The sequence below is a fragment of the Oncorhynchus mykiss genome, chromosome 22 (genome assembly GCF_013265735.2).
Source record: "Oncorhynchus mykiss isolate Arlee chromosome 22, USDA_OmykA_1.1, whole genome shotgun sequence".
NCBI lineage: Eukaryota > Metazoa > Chordata > Actinopteri > Salmoniformes > Salmonidae > Oncorhynchus > Oncorhynchus mykiss.
This window is the reverse complement of record NC_048586.1, coordinates 553,790-571,341: the sequence shown is the minus strand read 5'-3', so window position 1 is coordinate 571,341 and position 17,552 is coordinate 553,790. Positions and strand designations below refer to the sequence as shown.

Sequence of the window (17,552 nt, the reverse complement as noted above, 5' to 3'; positions counted from 1 at the left end):
CTCTTCAGCCATCCGGGAGATGGGCCTAGCAGATGGGCCTAGCAATAGCTAACTGACTACAAGCTAGCTTTTGATGGGCGTTCTTAAATATAAAAAATAGAGGATCCGTACCACATTGGGTGAGGTGGGTTGCAGGAGAGTATGTTCAGTCTGTAGATGGAAGGTGATATTAAAATATATACGAGGTATATACGGAAAAAACAAGGCAAAACGGTATTTACATGGGACAGGACGGAACAAGACAAAACACACCTCCGACTGCTACGCCACATATTTCCTTCAGTGGTAGTATATATACACCCCAATTTGGGTGGAGTATCCTCCTCCTCTCTAAACATTACATCTTTAGTGCTAGGCAGGAAGTTAAGTGATACAGGCAATAAACGGTTCCTTCTCCCTTAATGTGACCTTACCTGACCTCGACCCCCTTCCTCACTAAACCCAATCTCTCCACACTTATCAGTTCCTGCCATGTGTGATTGCCTTTCCTTCACTCAATACATTCCAAGCTTAATTGCCTCCACCATATACATTCCTCCTACAGATATCCATTAACAACTGGTGTAGACCCTAGACTGTAGTACTCAATATTTCAATAAGATACCTGATAATTAACAATATTCCAAGTTTAGGAGTCAGAACCCAGAATCCATCACTACCGACCATATCCACACAACTACTGAACCACAACCGCACAACTTTTGACCACATTTAGTGACCACAACCACACAACTCCTGACCTCAACCACATAACTTTTAACCGCAACCACACAACTGCTTACCAAATCTAGTGACCACAACCACACAACTATTCACAACAACCACACAACTGCTTACCAAATCTAGTGACCACAACGACACAACTATTGACAACAACCATACAACTTCTGACCATAACTACTGACCACAACCACACAGCTGCTGACCACATCTAGTGGCCACAATCACGCAACCACTTCCAGTGACCTCAACCACTAAATGTCTGACCACAACCACACAAAGATGTACACAGAGAGCTAACATTAATAATCTGCATGTCAATCTCTCCTGGTTTAAAGTGGAGGAGAGATTGACTTCATCACTACTTGTATTTGTGGGTTGGTATTGACATGTTGAATGCACTGAGCTGGCACACAACTAGGACCCCCTATGCATACCCCACAAGACATGCCACCAGAAGTCTCTTCACAGTCCCCAAGTCCATAACAGACTATGGGAGGCACACAGTACTACATAGAGCCACGACTACATGGAACTCTATTCCACATCAGATAACTGATGCAAGCAGTAGAATCAGATTTAAATAACAGATAAAAATACACCTTATGGAACAGCAGGGACTGTGAAGCAACAAACATAGGCACAGATACATGCATATACACACACACATTGATTTTGTATCGTAGATATGTGGTGGAGTAGGGGCCTGAGGGCACACAGTGTGTTGTGAAACCTGTGAATGTATTGTAATAGACATTTTATTTACAACTGCCTTCATTTTTCTGGACCCCAGGATGAGTACATAGTAAATTAATGACCACAACTGCTGACCACAACATAATTACTGACCACAACTACTGACAACAACCACACGACTACTGACAACAACCACAAGACTACTGACCAAGCACACATGTGACCAGAACCACACAACTATTGACCACAACCACACAACTACTGACCACACACACGACTACTGACCACAACCACACAACTTCTGACCACAACCACACAACTTCTGACCACAACCACACAACTACTGACAACAACCACACAACTACTGACAACAACCACACAACTACTGACAACAACCACACAACTACTGACAACAACCACACAACTTCTAACCACAACCACACAACTTCTGACCACAACCACACAACTTCTGACCACAACCACACAACTTATGACCACAACCACACAACTTATGACCACCTCCAGTGACCACAACCCACAACTAACCAACCACACAACTACTGACAACAACCACACACACAACTACTGACAACAACCACACAACTTCTGACCACAACCGATGACCACATCTAGTGACCACAACCACACAACTATTGACCAACCACACAATGTGTGACCAGAACCACACAATGTCTGACCAGAACCACACAACTACTGACCACACACACACACAACTACTGACCGCGGAGCAAAAGTATTGTATATATGTGGTAGTGGTGGAGTAGGGGCCTGAGGGCACACAGTGTGTTGTGAATGGGGATCCATAATAATAAATAAATAAAACTAATGGCCAACCACACAACTAGACCATAACCACACAACCTCTGACCACAACGACACAACTGCAGACCACATCTAGTGACCAACCACACAACTACTGACCAAAGTTAACATTTATTTGTGGGGCTTGCGCATCAAAAGCCCCAGCTTTAATCGTCAACATACTTATTATTGTGAACAAAAGGTGAGAGAAATAAAGGTTTTTGTGCGAATGGAACATTTTTGGTCTCTTTTATTGCAGCTCATGAAACCAGCACTTTTACATGTTGTGTTTATATTTTTGTTCGGTGTAAAAAGCATAACCACAACATTTACCTTCATTTGCTTCCTCTGCAAACGCCATCATGACTGTGTGGTTGTTGCTGAGGATCATTGGTAACAATTGATAATTAAAAAGACTAACAGGCTAATTAAATCGATGCATGGCGGTTGTTGGCTGTGTCCTTACACAGCTCCATGGGCATCGCCTACAGTACTATTGTACACTATTATAATTCTATGTACACTAATCTTCCAACATTAGCATGGGTAATGAATCAAAACACTACTTTTGATTCATCAGTATATTTTGAGTGTAAAGGTTATCTAAACTGTTTAAAAAAATGATTCATACATTCTTTCCTAACCCTAAAATGTCCCTCAATCTACAATATCAGAATATTTTTAAAACTACCAGTTGGTGTTGAAATGGAGAGGAATATGCATATATTTTAGACAGACTTCTTTCATTGATCCCTATTTTATGAACCTGTCTCGAAACGCATACTGAATTTTAGATATGTTTCATATTAGGTGACAGTAGTACAGTCACCTTTTATTTTTGCCCAACAGGAACTGAATGGTGACTAATGCATGGAGTCAGTTTAATTTAAAAGTATGAAAGATGTATCTGGACACTTCCAGAGGTACAAACCCCTAAGCTCCCACTATTGGTGAGAGGTTGGAATGTTTTGCTGTAACCTCTAACCTCACTCATCACTATGCTGATTCATTCATGATTTTTCTTCATCATGGCATTATCAGGATTAATTTAGTAGTGTTCCAAAACATGTTACTACTCAGAAAGAAATGACTCCAGTCATCATTCACCATTCAGTTATTATTGGGCAAAACTTAACCAAAACACACTACCAATGCATTCAATGAGTTTCTAGAGTTACAAGCTTGATGTGGTTAGTCATCGCATACAAGGAATATGGGATCAAAAACTAAACTTTGGTCTACAGATATGAATTAAAATACCCTCATTTAAAGGTGACAGAAGGTCTGTACTGTCACCTCAAATGAAACATTTGATCTCAAACTGCAGGAGTATTTAAACATTTTATATTTTACCTTTATTTGACTAGGCAAGTCAAATTAAGAACAAATTATTACTTACAATGACGTCCTGCCGTGGAACAGTGGGTTAACTGCCTTGTTCAGGGGCAGAATGACAGATTTTTACCTTCTCAGATCAGGGATTTGATCCAGCAACCTTTCGGTTACCGGCCCAGCGCTCTAATGACTAAGCTACCTGCCGCCCCAAAGTATAGATCCAAATTGTTTTTAAAATTCTTGACTTTCCAAATACATATGGTGTTGACTGTATCAGCAGGATACAATTATTTAGTTACTTGCATTGGTGTGGTAAAACCAAGTGACATAAACACAACCGTCCTCTTAAATGTACCTTGCGAAACAGAGAACCTGGTTTATTTCCATTCAAATCCATTCACCACAGATATTACAAGTAATAAGCTTTTATAACAACAGCCGTTTGTTTTTTCTCAGACCCCCCCTGCCTCCTACTGATGGAAAAGCATCACGGATATTCATAATTATTTTTATTATTTGGTTCTGAAGACTGGCCCCCCAACACGTTCAGTTACCGCACATTTACAATAGAATGGTAGCCTACAGCATAGTCACCTTCTGAGTTGTTAAAAGAAAACACAGAAAAAGGGGTCATTTTTCTGATTGTGGAGCAGAAAAAAAGTGTTCACATCAATCAACCTTCATACACTGCAGACGCTGGGCTCCTCATCATTTTCAGAAAACAGAAGTGATCTGACATTTTGAGTTGGAGGAATACGTCTGTTTATCGCCATATAAAAATGTACAGTGGCTTTTATCGACATACATTCCATAGGATAAACTGCTGCAAGATAGGAGGCACACCCAGTATTGCACTTCATTAAAAGTTCTGGCTCAAAACATAAACCAGAATATCAAACACAATTGAAGTGTAGAGCAGCAACTTCAGAAAACATCATTATATACAAGATTAGATCAATTGCACACTATTTTCCTCCAAAACATATTCTTAAGTCTTTTTCACCACCTTTTTTGCCTGTCAACCCATGATGCACTCGACAGTGGAGAGAATAATGTACAGGATTACAAAAAAAAAAATCTGTTTACATACAACAATATTTTGAATTCATTGTTAGGAAGCTGGAAATACAACCCGTCTCATATTTGTTCTTGTATATATCCCATGTTCATCCTAATTGCCTTAACCAAAAAAAACAATATTCAATACATTGTTACACTTCAGTGTGCAACTTCTATGGAAGCCAAGGGGTCACAACAGCCACATGCAAACAGGTCACAAGTTTAGTTATTATATATTAGAGATTCCTCTGGAATGCACATAGAGCCTCAACTCTCTTGTGTGTTTTGTAGTAGCCTCGAAGACTCTGGTCAACTTCTATGGAAGCCAAGGGGTCACAACAGCCACATGCAAACAGGTCACAAGTTTAGTTATTATATATTAGAGATTCCTCTGGAATGCACATAGAGCCTCAACTCTCTTGTGTGTTTTGTAGTAGCCTCGAAGACTCTGGCTGGTAGGTCGAAGAGCACAACTTGGGACACTTGGGTACGGTAGAAAGCCTGATCCAGTGTCCAGGGCCATCTGACAACATGAAAGCCAACACGAGGAGATACTTGACAGGCTGGGCTCAGAATGCAGCCAACATCCTGCAGTCCCAGTAGGAGGAGTGTTCGGTACGTGTCTCTCAGTTTTCAGACCTGGGTGTTTTTAGAAGCTATGGGCATTCCTGCACACTCCACAACCCAGGGCAAACTCCTCACCGGTAGGTGGGTGAACCACGTGTAAGGGGCAATCTGTCCCCTCCAACTGCTTGCCTTTTGGACCTGGGGATGCAAGGAGAACAAATGAGAACAATGAGGAGTTTGGCTTGATTCTACCTAAGTCATGCATTGATGTCAATGGGAGACTAAGTGAAAATTTGCCCGTTTGAGACTACAGTTGACAGTTTGTCATGATTTGTGATTTGATAAAATAGTTTGTCATTCCATTCATTGTATTTGAAGAACCTCTGTTGGTTCCCAGTCACTGATTTAGATGTGGAGGCCAGAGGTCTGATTCTGGCCAATCAATGATATTGACTGCAGGGTCAAATCAGCAGACGATGTGGCGGCCCTCAATGACTTGAGCTAAGCACTGAGCTGCACCTCTGGACTACAGTATGTCAAAGAGCATCGAACAACATCAGCTTGGAATTAAGATGACATCACTATTTTAACAGACCTTCGAAACACACAGATCCCTTGGTCTGAATGATTCAAATGGATCATTTTTATTTCCCACAGGGAGCCACCGAATCATCCCCTGCCACCAACTGGCTCATTCATCCCTTCTCTTTTCCATTGTAACTCTTCCCCGGGTTGCTGTTGTAAACCAGTGGTTTTCAAACTTCTTTGTGAACCTTATTTTTGCTCTGCCTGAAGAACCGGGTCAGCTTAACCCCAGGTTAAGAACAAGAAATCAACTTTCCTGGTTGAAGTAAATAACTGGTAAATAAATAACAGTGGATAAATAGGGGATTGGTCCGGTTGCATGCCTGGTGCTTCAACTGCTGTGGCAAGGAAAAACTTGCCCCGTACTGAGTGAAGTGGAACACATTTGTCAATGGCCTGATATGCTCCTTAATGGAGCCAAGGGCATAAAGGCATACTACACTCAAAAGCAAAGTCCCTTTAGCAATGTTTACATAGTGTTTTACACATTTCATACAGTATTGTAGTATATGAATACCTCTCACAAATACAAGTAGTGATGAAGTCAATCTCTCCTCCACTTTGAGCCAGGAGAGATGCATATTATTAATCTTAGCTCTCTGTTTACATCCAAGGGCCAGCCATGCTGCCCCAATTGCAATTTTCACTTTTTGTGGCATCTGACCACACGACTGAACAGTAGTCTAGGTGTGACAAATGTAGGGTCTGTAGGACCTGCCTTGTTGATAGTGTTGTTAAGAAGTTAGAGCAGCTTTATTAACGACAGACTTCTCTCCATCTTAGCTACTGTTGTATCAGTATTTTTTGACCATGACAGTTCACAGTCCAGGTTTTACTCCAAGCAGTTCAATTTCCACATTATTCATTACAAGACTTAGCTGAGGTTTAGGATATAGTGAATGATTTGTCCCAAATACAATGCTTTCTGTTTTAGAAATATTTGCCAGTGGCATGTTGTTAGCAAAGATTTTAAAAAGTAAGGGGCCTAGACAGAATCAGGAATTCCCAATGGCAGCTACATGGGTTATGTTGGAGAGGCTTCCATTAAAGATCACCCTCTGTGTTCTAATAGAGGCATCTCTCTATCCACAGTAATGCAGGGGATGTGAAGCCATAACAATTCAATTATTCCAGCAGCAGATTATGATCCGTAATGTCAAAAGCCACACTGAAGTCTAACAAAACAGCCCCCCAATCTTTTTATCATCAATTTCTCTCAGCCAATCAGTCATTTGTGTAAGTGCTGTGCTTGTTGAATGTCCTTCCCTATAAGCATACTGAAATGCTGTTGTCAATTTGTTTACTGTGAAATAGCATTGTATCTGGTCAAACACTATTTTTTCCAAAAGTTTACCAAGTGTTGGTAACAGGCTGATTGGTCGGATATTTGAGCCAGTAAAGGGGGCTTTACTATTCTTGGGTAGCGGAATGACTTTTGCTTCCCTCCAGGCCTGAGGGCACATACTCTCTAGTAGGCTTAAGTTGAAGATATGGCAAATAGAAGTGGCAATATCATCCACTATTTTCCATCCAAGTTCTCAGACCCCGGGGGCTTGTCATTGTTGATAGACAACAATTATTTAACCTCTTCCACACTCACTTTACGGAATTCAAAATTACAATTCTTGTCTTTCATAATTTTATCAGTTATACTTGGATGCGTAGTGTCAGCGTTTGTTGCTGTCATGTCTAAGTTTGCTAATCTTGCCAATGAAAAACAAAATTTAAGTAGTTGGCAATATGAGTGGGTTATGTGATGAATGGGCCATCTGATTTAATGAATGATGGAGCAGAGTTTGCCCTTTTCCCCAAAATGTCATTTAAGGTGCTCCCAAGTGTTTTACTATCATTCTTTATGTCATTTATCATTGTTTCATTATGTAGTTTCTTCTTTTATTCAGTTTAGTCACCAGATTTCTCAATTTGCAGTACGTTTGCCAATCGGTTGTGCAGCCAGACTTATTTGCCATTCCTTTTGCCTCATCCCTCTCAACTAGTTTGTACAGACATTTTCTTACTGGGTGCTTATTGGAATAAGCAATTTCATAAATGTGTCTAGTGCAGCTTCTGGTTGCTCCTCATTACACACCACGGACCAACAAATGTTATTTACATCATCAACATATGAATCACTACAAAACTTATTGTATGACCTCTTATTAGGCAAACCTTTGGAACTTTGGTTTTCCTAGATATGGCTATTATATTGTAATGCAGGGGTGTCCAACCCTGTTCCTGGAGAGCTACCTTCCTGTATGTTTTAACTCCAACCCTGTTCCTGGAGAGCTACCTTCCTGTATGTTTTAACTCCAACCCTGTTCCTGGAGAGCTACCTCCCTGTATGTTTTAACTCCAACCCCGTTCCTGGAGAGCTACCTTCCTGTATGCTTTAACTCCAACCCTGTTCCTGGAGAGATACCGTCCTGTAGGTTTTCACTCCAACCCTGTTCCTGGAGAGCTACCTTCCTGTATGTTTTAACTCCAACCCCCGTTGTAACTAACCAGTTTATCAACCAGCTAATTCTTAGAATCAGGTAGATTAGTGTTGGAGTGAAAACCTACAGGACCGTAGCTCTCCATGAACAGGGTTGGAGCCCTGTTGTAATGTATATGGATACTGCTTTAAAGCACATTGTTGCAGCATTAGTAAAGATGTGATCAATACATGTTGATGATTTCATTCTTGTGCTGTTTGTAACCACCCTGGTAGGTTTACTGGTAACCTGATCCAGGTTGCAGGCATTGGTTACAGTTTTAAGCTTTTTCTTGAGTGGGAAGCTTGATGATAGCCAGCCAATATTTAAAATCACCCAGAAAATATACTTCTCTATTGATATCACATATATTATCAAGCATTTAATACGTTATCCAGATACTGACTGCACTTGGTGGTCTATTGCAGCTTCCCACAATAATGGGCTTTAGGTGAGGCAGATGAACCTGCAGCCATATTACTTCAACAGTATTTAACATGAGATCCTCTCTAAGCTTCACAGGAATGTGGTTCTGAATCTAAATGGCAACACCTCCACCTTTGGCATTTCTGTCTTTCCTGTAGATGTTACAACCTTGTATTGCTACCACTGTATCGTCAAAGGTATACCGTATAAATCTGGTTCATAGACACATGATTACTGCATACAATATCTGTAGGATCAGCAGAGGCATTCAGGGCAGTTATAGGAACATTTAATGACAATATGATGTCATTAAAACCCACATGGACTACGATATAATCAATTTCCATGTCCTGATGTAGTACATTCGGGAGCAGGGATGAGACATTGTTTCTGCACCAGAAATGGTTACTTACATTGTGTCTACCAACGCCCTTGGTATAATCTACATTTTCTAAAGCATTATGATGACTCAGCAACACAATGGTAGGCATTAACTGAGCTGGGCTTGGGTCACTGATAAGTTATTGTCTCAACGCAGCCTTATAATGTGGTGTGAGGATCCAGGAATCCAAATGATTTGGGTGGATCTCATCCTCCTTATAAAGCGCGTTTTGTTTCCAAAAGGTATCGAAATTGTCAACAAAAGTTACATCCACTGAGCTGCAATAATCACATAGCCAGTTGTGAAGACAAAGAATCCTGCTATAGCGTTCAAATGCCAAGATTCAGAGAGGACACAGGGCCAGATATGTTGGGTCTTGTATTAGTCAGTCAGTCAACCAGGTTCAACTGTTCAGAGCTGCTCTTCATAATGTCATTAAAACCCACATGGACTACGATATAATCAATTTCCATGTCATGATGTAGTACATTCGGGAGCAGCTTAGCAATGTAGTTCTCTCAAATTCTGGGATAGGACATTGTTTTGGAACCAAAAATGGTCAACATTTCTTTCCGTGGAGTTGCCCAAAATCATGCTTGGCTGGAAAGACGAGGAAATCCGCCCACTGCCACGCTTCACAGGATTAGGAGAACCCTTTATGGACGGGCGAGAGGCAAGATAACTTGAGCCCGTTCCTCCCAGATGGACAGATGGAGAAGCCCCGCTCGATCCAGAGCAGGGACAGAAAATTGCCGACGCCGACTATGAAAACCTGTTTTCGCTTTGTCATTATGGGGTATTGTGTGTACATTGATGAGGAAAATGTTTTATTTAATCAATTTTAGAATAAGGCTGTAACGTAACAAATTGTGGGGTCCGAATACTTTTCGAATGGTCCGTACATATAATGTATTTGACATTGCTGGCCTGATGTTGCTGGTTCGAATCCCCAAGCCGGTAAGGTGGAAAAATCTGCCATTCTCCCCTTGAGCAAGGCAGTTAATAGAAACCGCTCCCCTAGGAGCCGATGACTTGAACGTCCATTAAGGCAGCCCTCCGCACCTCTCTGATTCAGAGGGGCTGGGTGTCCGATCTGTCTGTCTGAACTACTGGCGCACAGCTCGGACACCCATGCATACCTCACAAGTCATGCCACCAGAGGTCTCTTCACAGTCCAAGTCCAGAACAGACTATGGGAGGTGAACAGTACTACATAGAGCCATGACTACATGGAACTCTATTCCACATCAAGTAACTGATGCAGCAGTAGAATCAGATTTAAAAAAACAGAATAAATACACCTTATGGAACAGCGGGGACTGGGAAGCAAACACAGGCAGACACACACACACGATAACATATGCACTATACACATGGATTTTGTACTGTAGATATGTGATTGTGGTGGAGTTGGGGCCCGAGTTTCACACAGTGTGTTGTGAAATCTATGTATGTATTGTTTTTAAATTGTATAAACTGCCTTAATTTTGCTGGACCCCAGGAATAGTAGCTGCCAATGGGGATCCCTAATAAATACAGATACAAATGCGGAAGACACATTTTGGTTGAATGCAGTCAGTTGTGCAACTGACTAGGTATCCCCTTTCCCTATTGTTATATTGTAATGCATGATATTGCTGCATTGTTACAGCTAGAAACACAAACATTTCACTGCGACTGCGTTATCAGCAAAGCTGATGTTTTAGAATTTAATATTTTAGTATTTTGTTCTGTATTTTGTTCACTGAAATACAATCCCAAAAAAGTGTGCATGTCAGCAGTCAAGTTTCCAAGATGGAGCACTTTCAGTACAAAGCAAAAACTGCCATGATTATGCATTATGCACAGTACGTCTGTACCTGCAGGACAGTGAGGCAGCTCCTCCTTGGGCACGCTGGTCATCCTCTGGAAGTCATCGTGGCAGGCGTTACAGAAGTGAGTGGTGCCGAAGCAGAAGAACACAGCCACCGAGCAGCAGTACCGGCATTTGTACTCCAGAAAGTCTGTCCCGTGCTTGGAACACATCTGCAGATGGAACATGGATGTGTTATACTACATTGGGAAATGATGATCAATGGAAACAGGATGCATTCGGAAAGTATTCAGAACCCTTGACTTTTTCCACATTTTGTCTAAAATGGATTCAATCGTTTTTTTCGTCATCAATCTACACGGAAAACCCCATAATGACAAAACGAAAACAAGCTTAGAATTGTTCTTATTTATTAAAAATAAAATAAAATATCAGATTTACAGTGCATTCGGAAAGTATTTAGACCCCTCAACTTTTTCCACATTTTGTTACGTTACAGATTTATTCTAAAATGGATTAAAAAAAAAAATCTTTATAAATCTACACACTATACACCGTAATGACAAAGCGACAACAGGTTTTTAGACATTTTTGCAAATTTATAAAAAATTAACAACTGAAATACTTTTTCTTGCCACTGTATGTAAATAAGGTATGTGAACCCTTTGGATCTCTAAATAATTTGGTCATAAAATTCACAACAGACAAACACAGTCTGCTTATACTAATAAAACACAAATTATTGTATTTTTCTTGTCTATATTGAATACATCATTCAAACATTCACAGTGTAGGTTGAGAAAAGTATGTGAATCCCTAGGCTAATGACTTCTCCAAAAGCTAATTGGAGTCAGGAGTCAGCTAACCTGGAGTTCAATCAATGAGACGAGATAGGAGATGTTGGTGTGAGCTGCCCTTTAAAAAAAAAAACTCACAAAATTTTTGTTTGCTATTCACAAGAAGCATTGCCTGAAGTGAACCATGCCTCAAACAAAAGATTAAGAATTGTTGACTTGCATAAAGCTGGAAAGGGTTACAAAGTATCTCTAAAAATCAGTCCACGGTAAAACAAAATGTCTCTAAAATGTAGAAAGTTCAGCACTGTTGCTACTCTCCCTAGGAGTGGCCATCCGGCAAAGATGACTGCAAGAGCACAGCACAGAATGCTCAATGAGGTTAAGAAGAATCATAGAGTGTCAGCTAAAGACTTACAGAAATCTCTGGAACATGTTGACGAGTCTATGATATGTAAAACACTAAACAAGAATGGTGTTCATGAGAGGACACCACAGAAGAAGCCACTGCTGTCCAAAAACAACATGGCTGCACATCTGAAGTTCGCAAAAAAGCACCTGGATGTTCCACAGCGTTACTGACAAAATATGTGGACAGATGAAAATAAAGTCGAGTTGTTTGCAAGGAACACACAACACTATGTGTGGAGAAAAAAGGCACAGCACACCAACATCAAATCCTCATCGCAACTGAAAAGTATGGTGGAGGGAGCATCATGGTTTTGGGCTGCTTTGCTGCCTCAGTGCCCGGACAGCTTGCTATCATTGATGGAAAAATGAATTCCCAAGTTTATCAAGACATTTTGCATTTGAATGTATTGCTATCTGTCCGCCAATTGAAGCTCAACAGAAGTTGGGTGATGCAACAGGACAGTAGTTCCCAAACTTTGTATTAGAGGTCGACTGATTAATTGGAATGGCTGATTAATTAGGGCCGATTTCAAGTTTTCATAACACCTTTATTTAAACGTGTAACAGCATTGCGCTATTTATTTAATTAGGCAAGTCAGTTAAGAACACATTCTTATTTTCAATGACGGCCGAGGAAACGGTAGGTTAATTGCCAAGTTCAGAGGCAGAATGACAGATTGTCAGCTCCGGGGAACCAATCTTGCAACCTTACAATTAACTAGTCCATGTGCACCCCACAAGGAGACCGACCGCCTGTTACGCGAATGCAGTAAGCCAAGGTAAGTTGCTAGCTTGCTTTAAACTTATCTTATAAAAAACAATCAATCATAATCACTAGTTAACTACACATGGTTGATGATATTACTAGATATTATCTAGCGTGTCCTGCGTTGCATATAATCTGACTAAGCATACAAGTATCTAAGTATCTGACTGAGCGGTGGTAGGCAGAAGCAGGCACGTAAACATTCATTCAAACAGCACTTTAGTGCGTTTTGCCAGCAGCTCTTTGTTGTGCGTCAAGCATTGCGCTGTTCATGACTTCAAGCCTATCAACTCCCGAGATGTGGCTGGTGTAACCGAAGACAAATGGCTAGCTAGTTAGCACGCACTAATAGCGTTTCAAACTTCACTCGCTCTGAGCCTGTGGTTGTTCCCCTTGCTCTGCATGGGTAACGCTGCTTCGAGAGTGGTTGTTGTCGTTGCGTTGCTGGTTCAAGCCCAGGGAGGAGCGAGGAGAGGGACGGAAGCTATACTGTTACACTGGCAATACTAAAGTGCCTATAAGAACATCCAATAGTCAAAGGTATATGAAATACAAATGGTATAGAGAGAAATAGTCCTATAATTCCTATAATATCTATAATTTACCTGGGAATATTGAAGACTCATGTTAAAAGGAACCACCAGCTTTCATATGTTCTCATGTTCAGAGCAAGGAATTTAAACGGCACATATTGCACTTTTACTTTCTTCTCCAACACTTTGTTTTTGCATTATTTAAACCAAATTGAACATGTTTCATAATTTATTTGAGGCTAAATTGATTTTATTAAGTTAAAATAAAAGTGTTCATTCAGTATTGTTGTAATTGTCATTATTAAAAATAAATACATAAAAAATAAATAATAACAATATATATATTTTTTTAAATCGTCCAATTAATCGGCATCTGCTTTTTTTTGGGGTCCTCCAATAAATCGGTATCGGTGTTAAAAAAACAATCGGTCAACCTCTAGTTAGGGGAAAAACCAAAACGTGCACCATCTGGGTTCCTAGAGGAATGAGTTTGGAAAACACTGCCCTAAGGCCTTCTCTGGACCTTTCCCTCGACCCACCTGTGCCCTGGACACATCTGAGCATGCTCCACAGATCAACTCGCTGGGGTCGTAGTCGTCTCCCTGTCCTGCCTCCGCGTCACAGCGCGCCTCTCCCCCAAAGTACGCCTGCAACAGAGGAAGGAAGGGAAGGGGTCAGGGGATAAGCCTCCCAAATAAGTTAATTAGAGACATGTGAAACTGACTGACAGACATCTGTGAAAGATATTACTTCCAAAACATTCTATGTAGGAAAATGTAGCCTGCTGCTCCTGTGTTCCCAAAGGTAGAGCTCACTATTTAAGTTTTCGTTATTTTTAAAATTCACACGACAACACTCTTGCTAAATCGACAATAAGTTTAATCTTAAAAAATCCCTATAATGAAAACATAATTTCTATGGTCCCGCTTTAAACGACGTGCAGCTTATAAAGGCTTAAAAAACACTACATAAATGTGTTACAAATCATGCTTTATAAAGTCTTTATAAATGTGGCATAACTGTGACATAACCACCAATGTCAAATGTGACATAACCCGAGTGAAGCAGCGGTCTAAGGCAATGCATCGGAGTGCTTGAGGCTTCACTACAAACGTGGGTTCGATCCTGGGCTCTGTCGCAGCCGGCCGCGACCCGGAGACCTATGAGGCGGTGCACAATTGGCCCAGCGTCGTCTGGGTTAGGGGAGGGTTTGTCCGGCCGGGATGTCCTTGTCCCATCGCGCTCTAGCGACTCCTGTGGCGGGCCGGGAGCATACACGCTGACACGGTTGCCAGTTATACAGTGTTTCCTCCGACACATTGGTGCGGCTGGCTTCTGGGTTAAGTGAGCAGTGTGTCAAGAAGCAGTGCAGCTTGGCAGGGTCGTGTTTCTGAGGACACATGGCTCTCGACCTTTTTGCAGCGATGGGACAAGACTAACTACCAATTGGATATCATGAAATTGGGGAGAAAAAGGAGTATAAAAAGTAAAAATAAAACAAAAGTTCCCTCCGCAAAGGGGAGGATGGAACTGGAGTGGGGGTTTTGACACCTCACACCCTGTTGTAAATTAAAGTTGAAGAACACGCTCTCCCTCCCTCTTCAAATGCGCTTAGGAATGTGCCTTTGTTTCGCAGACAGTCTTCCCAAAACTCTAACACGTTCTAACGCCAATACTGGAACAATATTTCTAACATAAGAACATGGGGAATGGTCAGAGAGGATCTATAGAAAACTAATGTCATAATGGGTTAAGGAAATACTGTAACTTGAAAAGTATTTACACTACAGGTATGAAGTCTCCATCCTTAATGTTGTATATGAAATATGATTGAAGTATTTTTGTGAAGATAGGAATGTGATTTTAGGAGGTATGTGTGAATCTATCTCCTATTAACTCTGCATAGTAAGTAGCCACGCCCCGAATGAGGTCAGAGAGCGTGACAGATTACCATCACCCCATACTACCCATACCACTACTATATGGAATGATAATCACAACAATAATAATATTAGTAGTAATAACAATAATAATAAGTAGGTTACTGTTTACTATACAGATATTATTCAGTGTCCCTCAGGCTATGGCAGGCAAATACATATTTGACTGCAAGAAGAGCCATTGCTCCTTCGCCAATTAGTATTTTTAGTCTAAAAATTTGAATAAATGTAGTCATTTCTGTGAATAATGAATATCTTGGTAAGTAATATTTCTCACAGTAAAGGAGAAAGTGCATCTCTGTCTCTACCTCCCCTGTCGTGCAGTGACCACATACACGCTCCTCTCTGGGTAGCCATGTCTTTTTATGTCTGCCGGTTTCTATTGCCAATTGGTGGTCACTCAGCCTGTACTTGGTAAGGATTTGTCTCTGCTTCGTATCTCTGACAGAGTAGAGATAATGAGCCAATTCATATTCTCTGTTTAGGGCCAGATGGTAATTCAGTCGATTTGGGGATTTTGTTTTGTTCTTTCAATGTTGTAAATACCTTCTTATAGAAGAAGTTACAGGTCTGTGAGAGCCAGAAATCTTGCTTGTTTGTAGGTGACCAAATACTTATTTTCCACCATAATTTGCAAATAAATTCATAAAAAATCCTACAATGTGATTTTCTGGATTTTTTTTCTCATTTTGTCTGTCATAGTTGAAGTGTACCTATGATGAAAATTACAGGCCTCTCATCTTTTTAAGTGGGAGAACTTGCACAATTGGTGGCTGACTAAATACTTTTTTCCCCCACTGCATGGTCAGTAGTGAGATGGTGTTTATTAATTAGTGTGTATGTAAGGTGTAAATATGGTCAGTAGTGCGATGGTTGGGGAGAAAGCCAATTTGACATTTACTTATTACATTTTTTTCTTGAAGGTTTGAATTCAAAATGCTACAGAAAACCTTCCCCAAGTTGCTGTCGACACAAATTTCCCTGTAATTGTTGGGTCTGATTTGTCTCCACTTCTGTGGAAAGGGGAGATCAGGTAAGCAGACAGAAGTTAATACCATGTTGAACCGTTTAACGCAGCATTTTGCAACTCAGGTGTGCTGTTTTTCAGCATTTCATTTCTGATGTTATCTAGACCACACGCTTTTTTTGATTTTATATATTTGAGCTTTTCATTTAGTTCTTGTTGGGTTATTGGGTAATCTAATGGAATTTGGTTGTTTTTAATGACTGATTCAAGGATGTTACATTTTTTGTGAATTTCTAATTGGTTCTGTTTTAAGTCTTTTTGAGGGAGGTTTTTGTATAGATTATCAAAATAAGTTTTCCAAATTCCTTCATCTTGTATCGCTAATTCTTGCGGCTTTGTCGTGCTTAAATTGTTCCACATGTCCCAGAACTGATTTTGGTCAATTTCGTTTTCAATTTCATCAAGTGTCTTATTGGTATAATTAAATGTATTATGTTTCAGTGTATGTTTATACTGTTTCAAAGTATTCATAGCGTAGCTCTGGGTTGTTTTGCTGCTTATGTTTTTCATTTGACATATGTCTTAGGTGTTTTCTAATTATTTTACATTCGTTGTCAAACCATTTTTCAGAAACATTTAATTTTTTGTTTCTGATGTTGCATTTCTTTGGTTTTCTCAAATTTGCTTTAGATGCTACTTTTTGGAATATGCAGTTGATGTTTTGAGTAGCTGAATTGATACCATCTTTATTGTTTTGGTATTGTGAGTTATTGAAAAACTGTATAGAGTTCATCATTTCATTTGAGTTCAATGTTTCAATGAATCTCTCTGCACTGTTTGGAGCCCATCTCTACGATTGGTCTATGTAGTAGAGTTTATTGGGCTGTTTTTTTAGAATGAGTATTGCTGGTTAATTTCTTCAGAAACATGCTGATCTGACTGTGATCTGACAGTGGTGTCTGTGGTCTGACAGTGAATGCACTAATGGAGGAGGGGTCAATGTCAGTGATGGCATAATCGACTACACTTGTCCCAAGAGCTGAGCAGTAAGTAAACTGACCTAAAGAGACTCCTCTGATTCTACCATTAAGCATCTACAGGCCTAAGGCTCGACAGAGATGCACTAACTCCTTCCCATTTTTGTTCAGTATTTGGTCAGGACTGTTTCTATTATTTATAATAGGGCTACTTTACAAGGAGGGGTGTCCAAATATGTGGTGGTTACCTCCCACATCAGTGTAGTCAGGCTCAGAACCTGTTCT

At 40.4% G+C, this 17,552-nt stretch overlaps 1 protein-coding gene across 8 annotated transcripts in view; it reads right to left on the bottom strand.

Moving 5' to 3' along the window:
- Window positions 1-3,913: 3,913 nt before the first annotated feature.
- Window positions 3,914-17,552, bottom strand: part of mycbp2 (MYC binding protein 2) — a 294,316-nt gene continuing 280,677 nt past the window's right edge. For 5 of the 8 annotated variants that reach the window (XM_021578600.2, XM_021578599.2, XM_021578604.2 and 2 more), the window contains exons 77-79: window positions 13,923-14,030; window positions 10,926-11,091; window positions 5,282-5,397 (exon numbers count right to left, since the gene is read on the bottom strand). In XM_021578600.2, coding sequence (XP_021434275.2) covers window positions 5,282-5,397; window positions 10,926-11,091; window positions 13,923-14,030 — 390 coding nt within the window. Of the gene's footprint in view, window positions 5,398-10,925; window positions 11,092-13,922; window positions 14,031-17,552 lie in introns of all 8 variants that reach the window. The other 3 variants (XM_021578601.2, XM_021578598.2, XM_021578605.2) reach the window with 1 other exon arrangement.